We start from the raw sequence: 15,742 nt of genomic DNA on the forward strand, positions 1-15,742 counted from the left end.
ATTGAGAAAATTGCATTCAAACATGTCATACAAATAAAATGAATGAGGTTCTTATGTAATGAGGTTCTTATGTTATAAAATCAACATGATAGCAAGTAACTTCAATGGTAAGTGGTAACTATTGATGAAAATCTATAGACTTACTCCACAAGTAGATTGAATTTGAATTGGTTGACCAATTCAATCTTCTTGTAGCGTACCTAAGTCCATAAATTTCCATCAATACCTAGGTATCATTTTCACTTTCCACATCATGTCATTACGTCAAGTAATGTAATTTCAAGTTATGTGGTACCTACCTACCTACCTACCTACCAAGTTTCACAATAGACTCAGGGGCGTCATTTTGTATAGGCCTGGTAGGGCCCGAGCCTTACCAATGTTTATTTGGGCCCTACCTACCAATGTTCGCTGAGCCCTACCAATCTTTTGTCACTTATCAGTTGATAAAAAATCAAAATAAACAGATAAGCAAATATTAAATAAGCACATATGCAAGTACATAAATAAGGTTCTAGCCACAGTAGGTGCATGTAGCTGACAATGAGGTTTCACGTGTCTAGGACTCCGGTCCTTAATGGATTTTAAGAGGCTCGAAAACGCAATTGGTTATAGAGGTCCATAACTGCCTCTGAGTCCCGCATACCACGCGACCGCCCCTAATAGACCCCGATCCGTCTCCACACCAGCCGCTGGAGGCCCTACACCGACTTCGGAAGGTGCCGCGGTGCTCCAGAATAGGCCATAGGTATATTGATTTGAGTGGGTGATGCAGCCTGATTCCCCAGGGTTCAACGCCAGGTCATTACCGCATCAGACCCCGAAAACTGAAGCTCGTAACTACGAGGGGCGTTCAAAAAGTTTCGGGCCGAACAATGAAGGAGTTGGAATTTTGGCCTGCAAGGCGGTGTGTTAAATGATGTGTTATTGGGATGTCCACTTACGCAAATTAAGTAAGTGGCCATTAATTAAGTCTCTTCTGTGATTGATTCGGGCTTCTATTCGTAGCATAGTTCGCCATTTCGGATAGGATGGGCGACGCCCAGAAGAGAGCAGTGATTCGTTTCATAGTAGTTAGTGCAGAAAAGGCACCAAGCGTTAACCCTCGCCCTGGGCATTTTTCATAACACGGCCTGGCAGGGGGAGGGGTCGATGCGACCCCCCTCCGCTCGTCAACTTTCCAAAACAGGGGCACACAATTGATGATGTGCGTCCATTCGATAAACATCGAGGAGAGGCTATAGGGAAGCTGACGTAAAGTGTGCACCTGATCCGCGACCACGCACCTGCGTACATGGGCGGGATGACGAACAGTGAAGCGATGAGCTTCGAGTTGTTGTCGCATCCACTTTTTTCTCTCCGAACCTTGCACACTCTGGTTAGTGGTTGCCACCTCTTCCCCAACATAAGAAAATTAGCAGCGGCAACCTCGCTAACAGCAGGGAGACGAAATCAGCCGTCTTGGACGTGCAGGATGGGTCCAAAACCCACTTGGTTATGGAGGCCTTGAGGGCTCTCGCGAAGCGCTGCGCGAAATGTGTTTGTCTTAACGGTGTTTATTTGAATAAATGAACTTTTTGGTCTAATGAGTCGATGCTGTATCTCTCTGCTCCTTCATGGTCGGGCCCGTAGCTTTCTGAACGCCCCTCGTACTGTCATCCTTTTATTTTGGCAAGCAGGTCTTTCTAACTATCGTTGTGTTTCCAGTCCTCGTTAGTTGTCGAACCCTTCAATTGGCGTGGGTCTTCAAAACCGTTCCTGGCCCCGCAGCCGTCTTTTTTAGTCGGCTTGGGCCCTCAAAGCTGTTCCTGTCCCCTTTCAGCACAGCCGTCCTTTTAAGTCGATGTGGGCCTCTTTCAGAATGGCGTGCATTCCTCCGACACTATTGCCTATATAACTGCACGTTTTGTGCATGGCGTCCGGTGTGGACCCAGATTTCCAAAGTTTTTTTTGTGTTTTTTTTTTTTTAGATTTCAGTTAGTCTTGTCAATGACCAGGGCGAAAAATAAGTGGCCGAAATCCGATGAGAAAGGCAGATTTGGGGGTACCCTACCTTGTAAGCCCCGTCATATATGGCCAGCCGCCGCCTTTGGGCACTACCAATCATTTTCGGAAAACGACACCCCTGGTGGTGCCCCTGGCGGTCCTGTGGTGCCCCTGTCAGGACTGTGATACCCCTGATAGGGCGGTGGTGCCCCTGGCAGGTCTTTGGGCCCCCGGGCCTCAAGGGGGGGGGAGCCATGACCCATGTGACCCCCCCCCCCCCCCTTGGATCCGCCACTGTTTATAAACATGTATACATTATACATACATTTATACATCTTTTTATTTATAGTCACAGTGCATAGTCACATGCACTTTACATTCAGTTTCATAACAGATATTTTATTTTTATACAAATCCTTGAAATTATTTTGTGGTTTGGCGGCGTTGGCGGCGTTTGTGGCGCGACGTTCCCGCCTCTTGTTGATATGCAGGGGAAAAGCATCTTGAATGTTTTTTTTTATTGAATAGCTGAATGATTTTATGACAGAGTCGAAATTGACGCTGCTTATGATATTTGAATAATTTTCAAGTTACAGCATTTTGCCTTCCACTATGTGCGACGCTACGAAACGCACGCTGTAAGTTTGGATTGCGATCATCATGTCATGATGTTGATGTAGCTCAAGCTGGTGATTTTACTTTTGATGTGTAGAAAATACCTATGTATTATTCGTTAGCCACTGCCTGTTTCTTATTAATATATGTTATTGAGGTAGTGATTTCAGATGGTTTGTCACATTTAAAAAGTTGCTAGGTTCTGTGTTATTTGACTCGCTCTATGGTCTGGATTAAGGTCTAGCTACACAATGCGGGGTCCTACGTCCGTGATCTGCGAGTTTGAGGGTTTTGCAGAAAATCGGCATGCAGGTCAAGTTCAGCTGATAGGAAATACACAGGGTCGGCTACACTGGGGTCACGCAGATTCAGTCAAGGAAATCCCGGACGTTCAGTACAGGAAATGCCGGATAGTCTGGACGGTCAGAATGTTCCGTACCGTAAAATGGGGTGTTAAGGGACAGTGGGGTGATAAGGGACAGTTGCGTGGGAAAAACTTTGTGTCATGTTAAGTTCCTAATTTGAGATGGTTAGGTAAAAACTTTAGTGTGGTAGTTGACACTGTTTTGTTCTTGACTATAGGACAAAATGGCATGGTTTTTCATGCAAGTGATCTGGTTCAAAAATGGTTTTGAAAATCATGTTACATTTTCACAAAATTGAGACATCTCCAAAACTCTGTGTGTACCACATAAACTAGTAGGAGTACAGGTAAAATGAATGCATAGGTGCATTGTCACATGTATTCCACATGTTTCCTGAAAAATTTATACAAATCCACCCATTCATTCATCATCCTCTTCCTCTTTTATGGACACATCACACATGCATATTTTGAGGTGGATGTGGGGTGCTAAAGGACAGGGAAGAAAAAAAAACTAATATCTAAATATAATTTCATAAAGTTTTCTTTCAGTAGGCATGGATAACACCAAAGTCCACATAAAATGCTGGCAAACTCATGCTTTCATCTCTAACACGTCTTAACTTATAAAACACCTCAAAACTCCCTTAACACTCTCTTTTACAATGATGGGTCAATGAAGACTGATGTAGGTAAATGTGATGTCATCATAAAAAGGCCAAAACAAAGAGGGCAACATAATGACAAGTGACTAGCTTCAAAATGGGTTTTTGTTGATGACAGAAGGGTACTTTTTGGTTCTGTTTACCTTATAATTAGCACATTTTCCAGAAGCATAATTTGCATTATATGTAATTGGCTAAAAAGGCCACTAGTGGTTAATGAACCTGACTTGTTTTGTGACAGAATATGCAAAACATTTCAATAAATAAATTGTGTGCCCTTCCACACCCCAATTGTGGGCATTTGATGACTATTTCTTGGAATAATATAGGTGTCCCTTAACACCCCACATTGGGCTGCTAAGGGACAGTGATAAAAATAATAAAAAATAATATGCATGCGCATATTTTTTAAACTTAAATGTAGCAGGCATGTAAAGCACCCAATTCCACATAAAATGCTGACAAGTTGATGCTTCTATCCCCAACCCTTCTTGAGTTATATAACAAAACACCTCAAAACTGTCCCTTAACACCCCATTTTACGGTACCGATATAAAGCTCAGAGCTACAAACTTTTTTGCAGAATCTGCAAGATTGCGTGATATGAGACAGTTGTTGGCGCACTTGGTGGCGGACAGTATGAATCCAAGTGACGTAATTAATAATTGTTTTTTTAATTTTCATGTGTTTTTGATGTTTTATTAACAAATTAACTAATTATCAATAAAATAGTATAGAAGACAGCAAACTTAGGTGTTTGTTGTGAAACCATTTATTAGTTGTTATTATTACGTCAACATACAATAATTCACGGAAACTCTTGGAAAATCGCAGAAACTGATATCAAGGGAGTCTCGCAATCATGGAACTGCAGATCACGCACATAATTTCCTGGATGGTCATGCATATTGTAGCTCAGCCTTTAGGATAGTAATATTTTTCATTGACAATCACTATATTTCCTATGCTTAAAGTTCCTTATTTACCTTACCTACCATGTATGAATAAGCTGATTAACAAATTTGCCCTTTCTGTCAGCATTTGCTTTTGATGTTCAATAACAACATAAACTATAAGATTCAAATAACCATGCATTGCTGACAATGAAAATACAAATACAGCAAAACTATAAGCAGAAGTCTGTTATAAATCGGCAGTAGAAAGATATAAATATATTCATTTTTACCTTGAAATGTAGATAACAGTGTACCATCATAAAATGTTTTTATTTATAAAATATAGGTGTGTGGTGAATAGATGTCAATACCTATTGAAATAAATTGGCACACCATCATTGGCTGTACCTATTAGACTAGGTACCTTCTGATTAGCATATGTATTGATTTGGTATTCTGGCTTATTCCAGCTATGTTGGAAACCTGGATCCAGCTGTCACTGAGGATCTTGTCATTGCACTCTTCAGCACCATAGGTCAAGTGAAGAGCTGCAAAATTATTGCTGAGGTAAGATTTTGTCTTTGTTTCCTTAATGCAGGCAAAACATCAGTGCTGCTTTGAAATGTGTTGGTAATTATTGAAAGCAAGTGTACTTATCTCAGGCATCCCTCACTTTCAAGATAAGTGTATCCACTTGCTTAGTGCAGACATATCAAATATCCATCTGTTGATCAGTGTGCTGGTGTTTATTTCTGTGTCAGTATACTCATACCTACAATTGGGGAACTAGTGTGACACTGAGGGCTCAATTCTTAGTACCATCACTCTTTTTTCACAGACTCGTCTGGTGTGGTAAAAAGTATACAGCCAGGTCTGTACACTTATATTGTCTTTAACACACTGAGGCCATGCATGGTGTTGGCAAGGGTCTACAGATGGATCCGAGACCAAGGTATTATTTTTACTTTTCTCTGTGTTATGAGCAACAATGGAGCTGGCGATGCCGGAAAACACGCGACGAATTACCAGAGTAGGTACTTTTTTATTCTTTGATGGGATGGTGGACCAATGGATGCAGCAAAAGGTATATTTTTACTTCTTTTGGGAAATTAGACCATGTATGAGTGCCCCTAATCACATACCACTGCCAACTGGATCAACACCAAAGTGTGGCTTTTGGTCTGGTCATCAAACTAACTGATGACCATAACAACTTAAACTTGAGAATTATACTGTAAGCTATGTAAATTGGCACACGTTGCTTCAATATTTTTCTAGATTTATCATTTAAGGAAGAACCTTTTTCAATTATTATATTACCCTGTATATCCCGTTCGGTTCAACTCTTCAATGCTTATAAATTAATGATGCTTTTCTCAGCAGAAGATATCAAGACATTTACTGAAAAGAACAGCATTAGGAACTATTCCCATTAGCTGCTTCAAATGGATATAGATGTTTAATTCATAAAGCCAATATCTTGAACTTAGCCAATTGTAGAGACATTCTGGGGCTGATTGGACGAACCTACAAATCAGCTGGTGCTTATCCCTGAGGGGATAAGTAAACACATTATAATCTCATTCAGGTAAGCTTTCACATTTTATCTATTGGCTTCAATAACCCGCGTTCTACTAGTATTGGAGTGTCGACTTCCCAATCCCAATCTCTTTCAAGTCCTACCCTGTCTGAAGCTGTCACTCATGCCGATCCATTGTTTGGTTGACGTCCGTAGTAGGGCACTGCATGCTGCCCTTCACTGTGCGGCCCTCGCTGTTTTTTTTGCCGTTTTGCTGACCGCAAAGCCGCAGTGGTCTATCGTGGAAAGCTTCCGCATCGGACTAGCAAAATCGGTAAGCCAGTTTTACATTATTCCTTATCAGAACTTGAGTAACCGTTGCTACCTTATTGTGACGTTCTTATGCCGTGTAAATCCGATTAATGTAACATTTATTCTTACCGTTGTTTTCCAATCAATATTACTCTCCTTTTATTAGCATTATGATTTCTTCCACATAGGGGCTAAATGAACCTTCACTTTCCTCTACAGATGCCGGAGTGGCGTCGCCTGGGAGTGACTTCTGGCGTGCATCGGGCTCGGTAACATTTTACATTTTCTCTCTTAGTTTAAGCTCGTTGCCGGTTTGTCAGGGTTCCTATTCCTCGTGTTCAGTGGTGGTGTTTGACTCGAGGCCGATCGCCGGGATAGGCGTACCCTTAGCCGCCGCATAGCCCGGTCTTTCAGAGCGACCGGAGGCCTGCGTTGGTTCGGCTCACACAGTCGTTTCCAGTTTTCGGCACCTTCCAGATCGCACTATCTGCGCCTCTCCCGAATGTCCGATTCTCATTCAGTATTTTAGGAAAGCTGTAATGTTTATTTGATCGCTTCTTAGTTCTTAGATCATTCGTATCCTCGCCCTAACTGGGGGAGATCTAAGCTTTAAATAACAAAATGTACGAAGCCAAAGTGTTTTTGGCCACATGATGTTCCCTAACCCGCGCCCCACTGGGGTCTGCGTATAACACGCCCTACTGAGGGGGGGGGGGCTCTCCATAGCCCCCCTCCTACCTCCGAAACTACTGGGCCGATCGTCAAAATTCAAACGGCGTCTGATAGCCCCGGAAAAACTGTCGAACGAAACCTAATTTCATTGACCTCGAGGTCACCGATGACGTCACAGGTCAGGTCAAAGTAAAAATTATTAGCATTTCGGCTTGTTCACATTGGGCTCTGGCCGCCGTCTTACAAGTCAGATCAGGCTCATTTTTGGTTTACACACTCGTGAACAGATGCCCTAGATACCTTGAGGGTACCAAACATGTACTTTGATTTTCAGGTCAGGGTCAGGTCATCACAGGTCACGGAAATATCATATCATGCGTCGGTCACGTGACACATGTTTTATGGTCCATTTAGGCCATATATTTCGAATTTGATGTCGTCTGTGTCATTCGAGGTCATTTTGAGTCGAATTTAGCTTAGGTCAGGTCACTTTCAGGTCAAAAAAGTTCAAATTTTAAAGTTTAATTTTTCAACAAAAAACGGTGTCTCAAAAACTGAGCTCTTGGGAGCGATTGCCGTGGTTCAATGTTTTGCGTCGAAATCGGCCGATCATGACGTCACTCTGACGTCATTTCCGGGCGACCTATGGTAGCTACCAAGTTCAAATTTTGACACAAGGTGTCAAATTGATGCAGCCAAAGGTACCTACTGAAAGTTTGGCGTCGATACGTCAGTGGTTTGGAAGTTATTGCAGAAAAACGGGAGGGGGGCTATAAACAGCCCCCCCCCCAGTGGGGCGCGGGCGCTAATTTTAAAGGTTTAAAGGTTTCAGCCCGTCGCTTCTTGAGGTTCGCCCCTTGGTTGGCCCCACATAATGAACCCCCATGAAATGAACCACTACCCTAGCTCAACAGAAATATTGCTTTCAGACTTAAAATTGAACATTTGACATTACCGCGCTTTGTTTGTACTCTGATGACCCAAGACCAATTAAATCTTAGGACTCCTCATTGACGGTTCAACATGTTCTTGCTACAACTCCTTTGCTTTGAAATTGCAGTTATGTATCCCGCGAAATGTTGATCCAGCGAACAGGTACCTCGCTCTCGCAATGGCTTCCATAGGACTCACTTTTCTCTCTGATGGGAGTTAATGAAAATTCGACGTAGAACGCATCAGTCATTTTGGCTCCCAAACAATCACGACATTATGGCTTCATAGTGAATCTCCAAAGAAAACACGACTCGGTCTTTGGTTTCCAAGGAACCGGATTGATGTTGGTTTTGCCGTCATAGATTTACATATTGCGTGCTTTCTCATTTTTGCTGTTGTGTTTTGTCTCACTACAATTCCACCAACATAAATGACCTGTAGTTGACGCGCTCTTAAACCCCAATGAAGTAATGCCACCATCCGAGCGTCATTTCATTTGGTCCAACGACTGGCACCAAATAAAACATACAGGCTTGCTTCGTTTCTCAGGTGTGAAGTGTTTTTGAAGTATTTTGAAGACATATTATGCGTTCTATTGATTCATTGTTTTCTATTTGTTCATCCCTTCTTTAATGAGCACATTTATCAAGTAGTTAATGATGTTTGCAAAAAAGAAATAACTCAAAATTTGAATGGACGGATTGACCGAGCCAAGGCTTGGATTGAAGGTAAGCAGAGCTCATTGCGCAGTCCTCGACCCCTTACCATCTGATCGCGCGGTCCCGAGAAACGGGAGCATTTATGTAGATGCCAAAGTTTAAACGTTTGTCGGCTGATCGTTTCTTAGCCTCGCGGCTCATTTCAATATTATCCAATCTTCTTCATTGTAACTAGTCATTGTGGTTTTAGAGCCTCCCGACAATATGGATGCTGGTTTGCTTTGAAATGAGCTCATAATGCCCAGTGCAGGCAAGGCTGGCTCGGGTTCATTCCATGTATAGAAATTAGTTTTAGTGCAGCTTCTTTTACCTACCTTGTCAGTGATCGATAACGATCGAATTATGGCATAGACTCTGTATCTCGATGCATTCTCAATCAGAATAGCCATATATTTTACCTAATGATCTATGCTATTGGTTGGCCAACTATTTTAAGTGGATCCGTGAAAGCCATCTTGTTGGGATCCATCAGATTTTCTTTTTCTTTTTAACGTGAAGTTGCGATTGTATGATGTGTGCGTTTGGATCCTAATTCTTATGTGTATCGTATGTACAATGTACAATGTACAATGTACATGTATAATCTACATTGTACAAGGATGCTTTGGTTGTGTTGGCATACGTCCGTCCATCTTGAGGAACCGTCCAGTATATTTGGGCGGCCAAACTTTCATTCATTGATTGGCCGGGCCAATTTGGAAATGATTTACTAATGGTTAGCGATGGTGCTGCTGAAGAAGAAGAGCCGCAGCGTGGAGGGCTATCAAGACAACGGGATGCCACACAGCGCTGATCCGAGCCCGCCGATGGGTGGCGCCGGTGCTCTCGTCCGAAGATGAGAATGGTCAGATCAGTCGTGTCGGTCACGGCAGTTATCTGCCAGTGACCCCGCTGCCGAAGATGCCTGTGGTGTCACCAAAAAGGCGCGGATGCCTGCCTCGCTTCTCTCTACTAACAGAAACTTTAAGAGCTCCTGAGGTCGCAAATCTACAACTGCAAGATTGTGTTTAGTGGGTTTGGTGGAACGTTATCTTTTTCAGGTACTTGGAAGCTAGTCTGCTAAAGTGGATGGATTTAAGGTGAACGTGGTTTGAAAGTTTTCGGCGTTGATTTTTCTCTCCTCAGGAAGATGTATACACTGGCGGATCCAGGAGAGGGCATTTGGGACATTTTTCTCTCCTACAGGATCCGAACTCGGTGAATATTTGTCATGTTCCTCGCTGAACCGGAAACTTAGCAACTGTATTGGTAAAGTTTGCTTTAAACTGCACAACAGCGGCAAAAGCAAGCGATTCCGAGTTTTTTCGAATTTGTAGAACTTTTTTTTTACAGAGTACGCCCCCCACAGCTTCCAAAGCCACTTTTCTGGATCCGTCAGTGCATGTTCATTGTGTGCGCTGCTTGCGGATACGCTTATGTCTTCAGTTCATATCGAAAATGAAATGCATGATTGATTTCTGCCTGGTGAAAGCAAACCTGACTCTGTATCTAAACGCAACTCAACCGCCGCCCTGCCGTCGGTAAACTCCAACTACCAAATGTGTGAGGATGTGGGTGGAGACCGAGCACCTTGCTTGTTCTCGGCTCCTCATAACCTCTAATTACATAACGAGGTCAAAAGCTATTAAGAAAATAATCGAAAGTGTTGTGCTTACTTTCCAGCTCAAGCCATACCTACTTGAAAAGTAAACAATGCGAAATCTCATCAGCAAAAAATTTTTACCACTTTATTTAAATAGTCTTAAAGGAAATAGTTCACCATGGGGTTTTGAACCGGAATAGCAGTTCCGTAGCTTGAGCTGAGACAAGCACAAATCAGGAGCTTTTACGGCCCAACGATCACCCTAGGCAAATATATTCCATTTCTGGTCCCGAAAAAGGTGCCTTACTTCAGGGATGTGTGCCTTGCAGGGGTCATTTCGCTCTTTTAAAACTGAAGAGTTCTTCCTATATTAAAATATAGAAAATAATTTTTTTTATAAAAAGGTTTTATATTCTTTGCTGATCATTTTGAGCATAAAAATCATAAATCCATTCCAAAAAACTAATTTCGTGAAAGTGAACTATTCCCTTTAAAGTTAAATAAATTATACAGATAATTTAGAACTTCGCTGAGAAATCAGACGTTATACGCGGGTGGAAATATCAATAGAACCGATTTATGTGGTTACTATTGCGCTTCTGCAATGTTGAAGTTCCGACGCTACTGTTTACTGTATTGTGTTTTCTTTTGGCTGCTTGTAAACATTTTTCTTTCTTCATTTGGTAGGGATTCACCTGTGGTATGTTACATAATCCGTGCGCTGCTGTGCTTGACGATGTGTGACCTACGCAATAGGTCACTGCTGATTTATAACCACCAGGCTACTATGCGTATATCCATTACGGAAATGCCGTATCGGACGCTACGCCGTGAGGCATTGCTCTGCTAATAAATGTAAATAGCGAGGTTCGGAAATGTGGTGTAAGTGTGAGAAATGAGAGCAATAACATGACGCGAGAACAGTTCCCGTAGATAAATGGCAGCGACTATAGGTCTAATAAATGTGGCATTGATTAGTGCATCGCACGGGCTATAGGGAAACAACGCCAGACTTCATTGTGTTCGGCAGGCAATATAGGAAACTATTTGAAACGCTGCTTTTGGTATTGAAATTATAAGTGCATCGGCACCTTGGTTGGTGTTGCGAACTGCGTACTTCGTAGGCCATGTTTGCTATCACGGGCTCACTTTTTTATTGGTGGGGATGCAATGATTGATTTTAGGATATCAAGGCCATTCTTACCAAAAGGTGCTAAAATTTCGTAATTATGGATGGGTTCATGCCCTAACAGGGCTATGTATATACGACACCCGTGTGAGTATAGTGTAGATAAAGTATTTAAGATATGAATTTTTACCCTTCTTCACTCTAAGTTTCACTTTTATTGAAACTGCTGTTTATGTTTTTAAAATGCTGGTCATTAAATGAAAATGACCTGATAGGTACTTTAAAGTCAAAGTAGAGAATAAAATAGACTGACGAGGCGTTTTATCGCTAAACAGGGCTTGTCACAATGTCATGCCGTATGCGAATGACTTCAGATGCTGGAAATGAAGTAGTTAATAGACTGACGGACGTTTTATCGCTAAACGGAGCTTGTCATGCAGCAGCCACTAGCCAAAACTTCTTTCGTGACCTAATCTTCCCATTTTTGGTATTATCAGCAAACGTACTTTACCTTTTTCTGGTAAACAATGGTGTGTTCGTGCCAGGGCTGCGGAGTCGATGGATTTTCGATAAGGAATGGGCCCGAGCACTGGGTCTTTGGTTCTAGCTGTAGGGACGTTAACCTAACCACTTTCAGTCCTGGTGAATCGTATACTCCTATCTTAGGCTCTGACATGTGGCTGGCAGGTCAGTAACCCACGCCGGACCGGTGCTCGGCGCCAACCTCGCCGGGCCGGGGGTGTTCACCTCCCTTCTAATCGGCTCCTGGGCCACGTAGCGATACGCGGCCCAGGAACGTCCAAACGTCCGAAATCAGGAGGATAATATGCTGGGTCATTTTTTAGGTCAGAATTCAAAGGTCGGGTCACCAGAGGTCATCAAAGATAAAATATTGTCTATTTCAACATTTTTTTTTTTGGAAACACCGGCGCATAATTCGGCAACCAAGAAAGCTAGGGGAGAGAGGTCATATTGCGCCACCTTAAGGATATCGGCCTATTGCGGCTTAAGTTGACCAGCTGTCATGCATAATGATATCTCAAATTGTACCTCAGTTATTTTGGCATCAAATTACAGCTCCTAATTTGTATCACACCCATAAAAATTAACAAGAGAAAAGTTTTCCGACACACCTGCAAAGGGCGCATTTACGGACTACCCCATCAAAAAGCGCCCATGCCTCTCATGTAAAAGCGCCCTATTAAAAACAACGGTTTGCCACCTAACTAAGTAGCCTATTTGAACGTGTCAGCCCATTAACCATTTATGCTGTGAAGGCTAAGGTAATGGTAAGGTGAGCGCTCTAATAATAAAAGTGTTCAATGAAATGTGTCCCAACCACCAGATGCTGTTTCTCTGGGTTGAAGAATAGGGCGCAAATAGGGTGGGCGCAATTACGAATGGAACACATTTTTCATGAACTTCAAATATGGCGAGGACAGCGAAGCCACGGTGGTGATAAACTTTCAAAACTACCATTAAACGAGCAATTAACAATGATTATTAGTTGAATCACTATCTCTAAGATAAACCATGACACTAGCATAGGTCGAAATACACTTTCACATAAGAAAATAGAGGAAATCACAAAAAATGGTCTGCGAGAAAGCTGAGACACCTTACCTGCCCCCGTGGACCGGAATAAGAGCGAGTTATTGGTGGTGAAGTAAATGCACACATTCGAGCATTCATTCGAATCGAATTTTGGACAGGAGGAAGGTGTGGCGCATTTAAGAACATGGCGCAATATGACCTCTCTCCCCTACAGCGCCTCGGAAAACGCATCCGATAGCTATTTTAGCGCTCTTTCTGGAGTGTGTCCACAGATTTAGCCTCCAGAGGGTAAAAACTGGAAAAATAGCCGTTTAAAAAATGTTTTTCTTCAATTACCTTTGACTCAAGAAAGGTACGACGGTTTATCTTGCTAAGATCGGTTTCCTCTCGTCGAGACGCTTCGAAATACCAGGTCAGGTCACAGGTCAGGTCACCAAAGGTCACCACATGAACCCAACTTTACTAAGGTTGTGCGATGCATGTTTTATGGCCAGTTTTTCATTTCCAACTCAATGGTATTGGTTATAAGACCATCAGGTACGGTTTAGGTCACTGTCTGGGGGAGGTCAGGTCAAGGTCAGGTCAAAAAAGGTCAAATTTCAAAGTTGATATTGTTGCATAAAATGGGTATTGATTCGATGCAGCTCGTCACGGGGAGTCTAATGGTGGTCTTTGTTTTGCGCTACGAGGTCTAGAATTGCTATAAATTGAGGTTGAAAATTTGACGTCATCAATTTTGAACAGTTTTTTCGCTATAACTTGGTCAAAAAAAGAGGTATTGATCTCAAATTTGGTATGTAGATAGAAGGTAGTAGGGAATATCACATATATTCCGGTTTTTTCGAAATTCAAAAAACTTTTTGGATTTTTAGGCTATTATATTCAAAAAATATATTTTTTATTTTTGGGGGTCAAAATAAAAAAAATCGAAAAACCGAAATAGCAGTTTTGTAGCCCTCTTGATTCCACACCTTTTATGTCTGAAACATTTTTCTGTATCTCTAAAGCTGTAGGCCTGAGAGCTCTTTCCGCGAAACCTTTTTTGGGTCGAAAATGGCAAAAATGACATCACTCTGACGTCATTAGCGGCCAACCTATCATAGCCTTTGGAAAAATGTTTGGTCACCATGTGCGCTGGCTACTCCCGGGAGGGTGCTGAAAGTTTGGTGACGATCGGCGCAGCGGTTCTCGAGATATATCGAAAAAAAACTAAAGGGGGTGGGGGGCAAAAAATGCCCCTCCCCACCGCCTGGAAGGTTAACAATAATTGATTCACGGGTAACTTTCGATTTGTGTATAAGGTGGTCCACTGTGTCTCGTGGAGCCACTCCAGTGTATTCTCGCGAGCCTCTTGCATCGACTTATGCATGCCACGGAGCCAGAGCCTATGCGATGCCCGGGGTCAGTTCCAATATCACGCGGAACCTAGTACACCGGGCGACCTGCATCAATGTGATGGCGTGAATTTGGATGAGCCGGGCGGTTCAGAATGGCGTGACTTGGCAAGCGAGGTCATTCACTGTCAGGGAGTTGTGCTTTTAGGAGTTATAGTGTCAAAGTTGACCGGTATACGGGCCAGTGTGTGGGCTGTTGGAGGCGAGTATAGTACGGTATCGGTTAGTCACGATTCTTCCTCTCGCCACGCCTTTTTGTTGAATGTTGCAGTGATGTGGTGTCCGTCGTCACCGATCATTGCCGCCATTGGATGCCCTAAAATCGAAACCACCAAGCTGTGCGTTTTTTTTTTTACTCATGCTCGCCGTCTTTCAACGATCCATTCCAAAATGGATAATGGACGCAAACTCCCAAATAGCCCGGATTCCTTAACAAACTAAATGTTAAAGCCATGGAAGTAATTCATATGCCGTTTCAGTTACGTTATTTATTCACCACACTTGCACCAGCCGTCGCAATTTTACACACATAGGTTATCACACATGGGCTAGCGATTTCAATTACATGCAGGTACTGGCACGGGAAAGCTTGCAGCACACTTCACTTGTCAATCAGATGTTACAGTATTGCCTTGAATAGTGTTCTCGAGGCCTGTAGGTCCGTACGAGTATGTTGGGCCTGGTCTTGTCCCTGTGTTCACTGTGCAGTGTGCAGTGCAGTGGTAGGGGAGACTGCGAGGAGGGGGGGGGGGGGGGGGCGTCTGGGTCCAGTGACGGGCACACCACGCCGTCTGCTTTCAGAGCGCCTCCGACCCGTACTGCTTCGTTGAGTTCGGCGACCCGTCCACGGCGGAGATGGCCATCAACACGATGAACAGGCGCAAGCTGTTCGACAAGGTGGGTCCGAGCGGCATGCTGCGTCGCGCTGTGGGTCGGGGCGGGCGGCCGCCGGGAGGTGACGGCTGGTACGGGTGGGACGGGCACAACGGAACCCACCGAACTCGCCGTGCTGACGGCATTGTGGACGCAGCGATTGTACATTACTTCAGTACAACTCCCGCTGCTTAAGTGCCGGCTTAATCAGTACGGAGCGACACTGGGCCGCCGATTTAGGTGGATCCCGCGCCGGAGGCGGCGACGGCCGCACACTCGCCGTAGCGCCGTCGCCGTCGGGCGACGGCGGCGGTGGGTACGTAGGTGGCGCTACCACCGCGCAGCTCCTAGGTAGGTGAGTGCCTCCCAGAGGCCAGTTGCATAACATGAACAGAGAAGCGGTCGACTAGCTAGCGTGTTCTCGACCAGAAACAAGACACTGGGTGGACTGGAGATCGGTCGGGACCTGTCTCCTGAGCACAACATACAGGCCGTAACAGACAGTTGGTTGAAATCTGGCTACAGAAAT

General features: G+C 43.6%; 1 protein-coding gene across 2 annotated transcripts in view; it reads left to right on the forward strand.

The window, feature by feature from the left end:
- Positions 1–2,440: 2,440 nt before the first annotated feature.
- The window catches only part of LOC122382632 (nucleolysin TIAR-like), a 202,901-nt gene continuing 189,599 nt past the window's right edge, over positions 2,441–15,742 (forward strand). Inside the window, exons 1-3 of one of the 2 annotated variants that reach the window (XM_043368214.1) lie at positions 2,441–2,624; positions 4,997–5,093; positions 15,142–15,237. In XM_043368214.1, the coding sequence (XP_043224149.1) occupies positions 2,599–2,624; positions 4,997–5,093; positions 15,142–15,237 (219 nt within the window). In that variant the 5' untranslated portion in view covers positions 2,441–2,598. The remainder of the gene's footprint in view (positions 2,625–4,996; positions 5,094–15,141; positions 15,238–15,742) is intronic. The other variant, XM_043368213.1, reaches the window with a different exon arrangement.

Source organism: Amphibalanus amphitrite, unplaced genomic scaffold (genome assembly GCF_019059575.1).
Source record: "Amphibalanus amphitrite isolate SeventyFive unplaced genomic scaffold, NRLGWU_Aamphi_draft 000144F_arrow, whole genome shotgun sequence".
Classification (NCBI taxonomy): domain Eukaryota; kingdom Metazoa; phylum Arthropoda; class Thecostraca; order Balanomorpha; family Balanidae; genus Amphibalanus; species Amphibalanus amphitrite.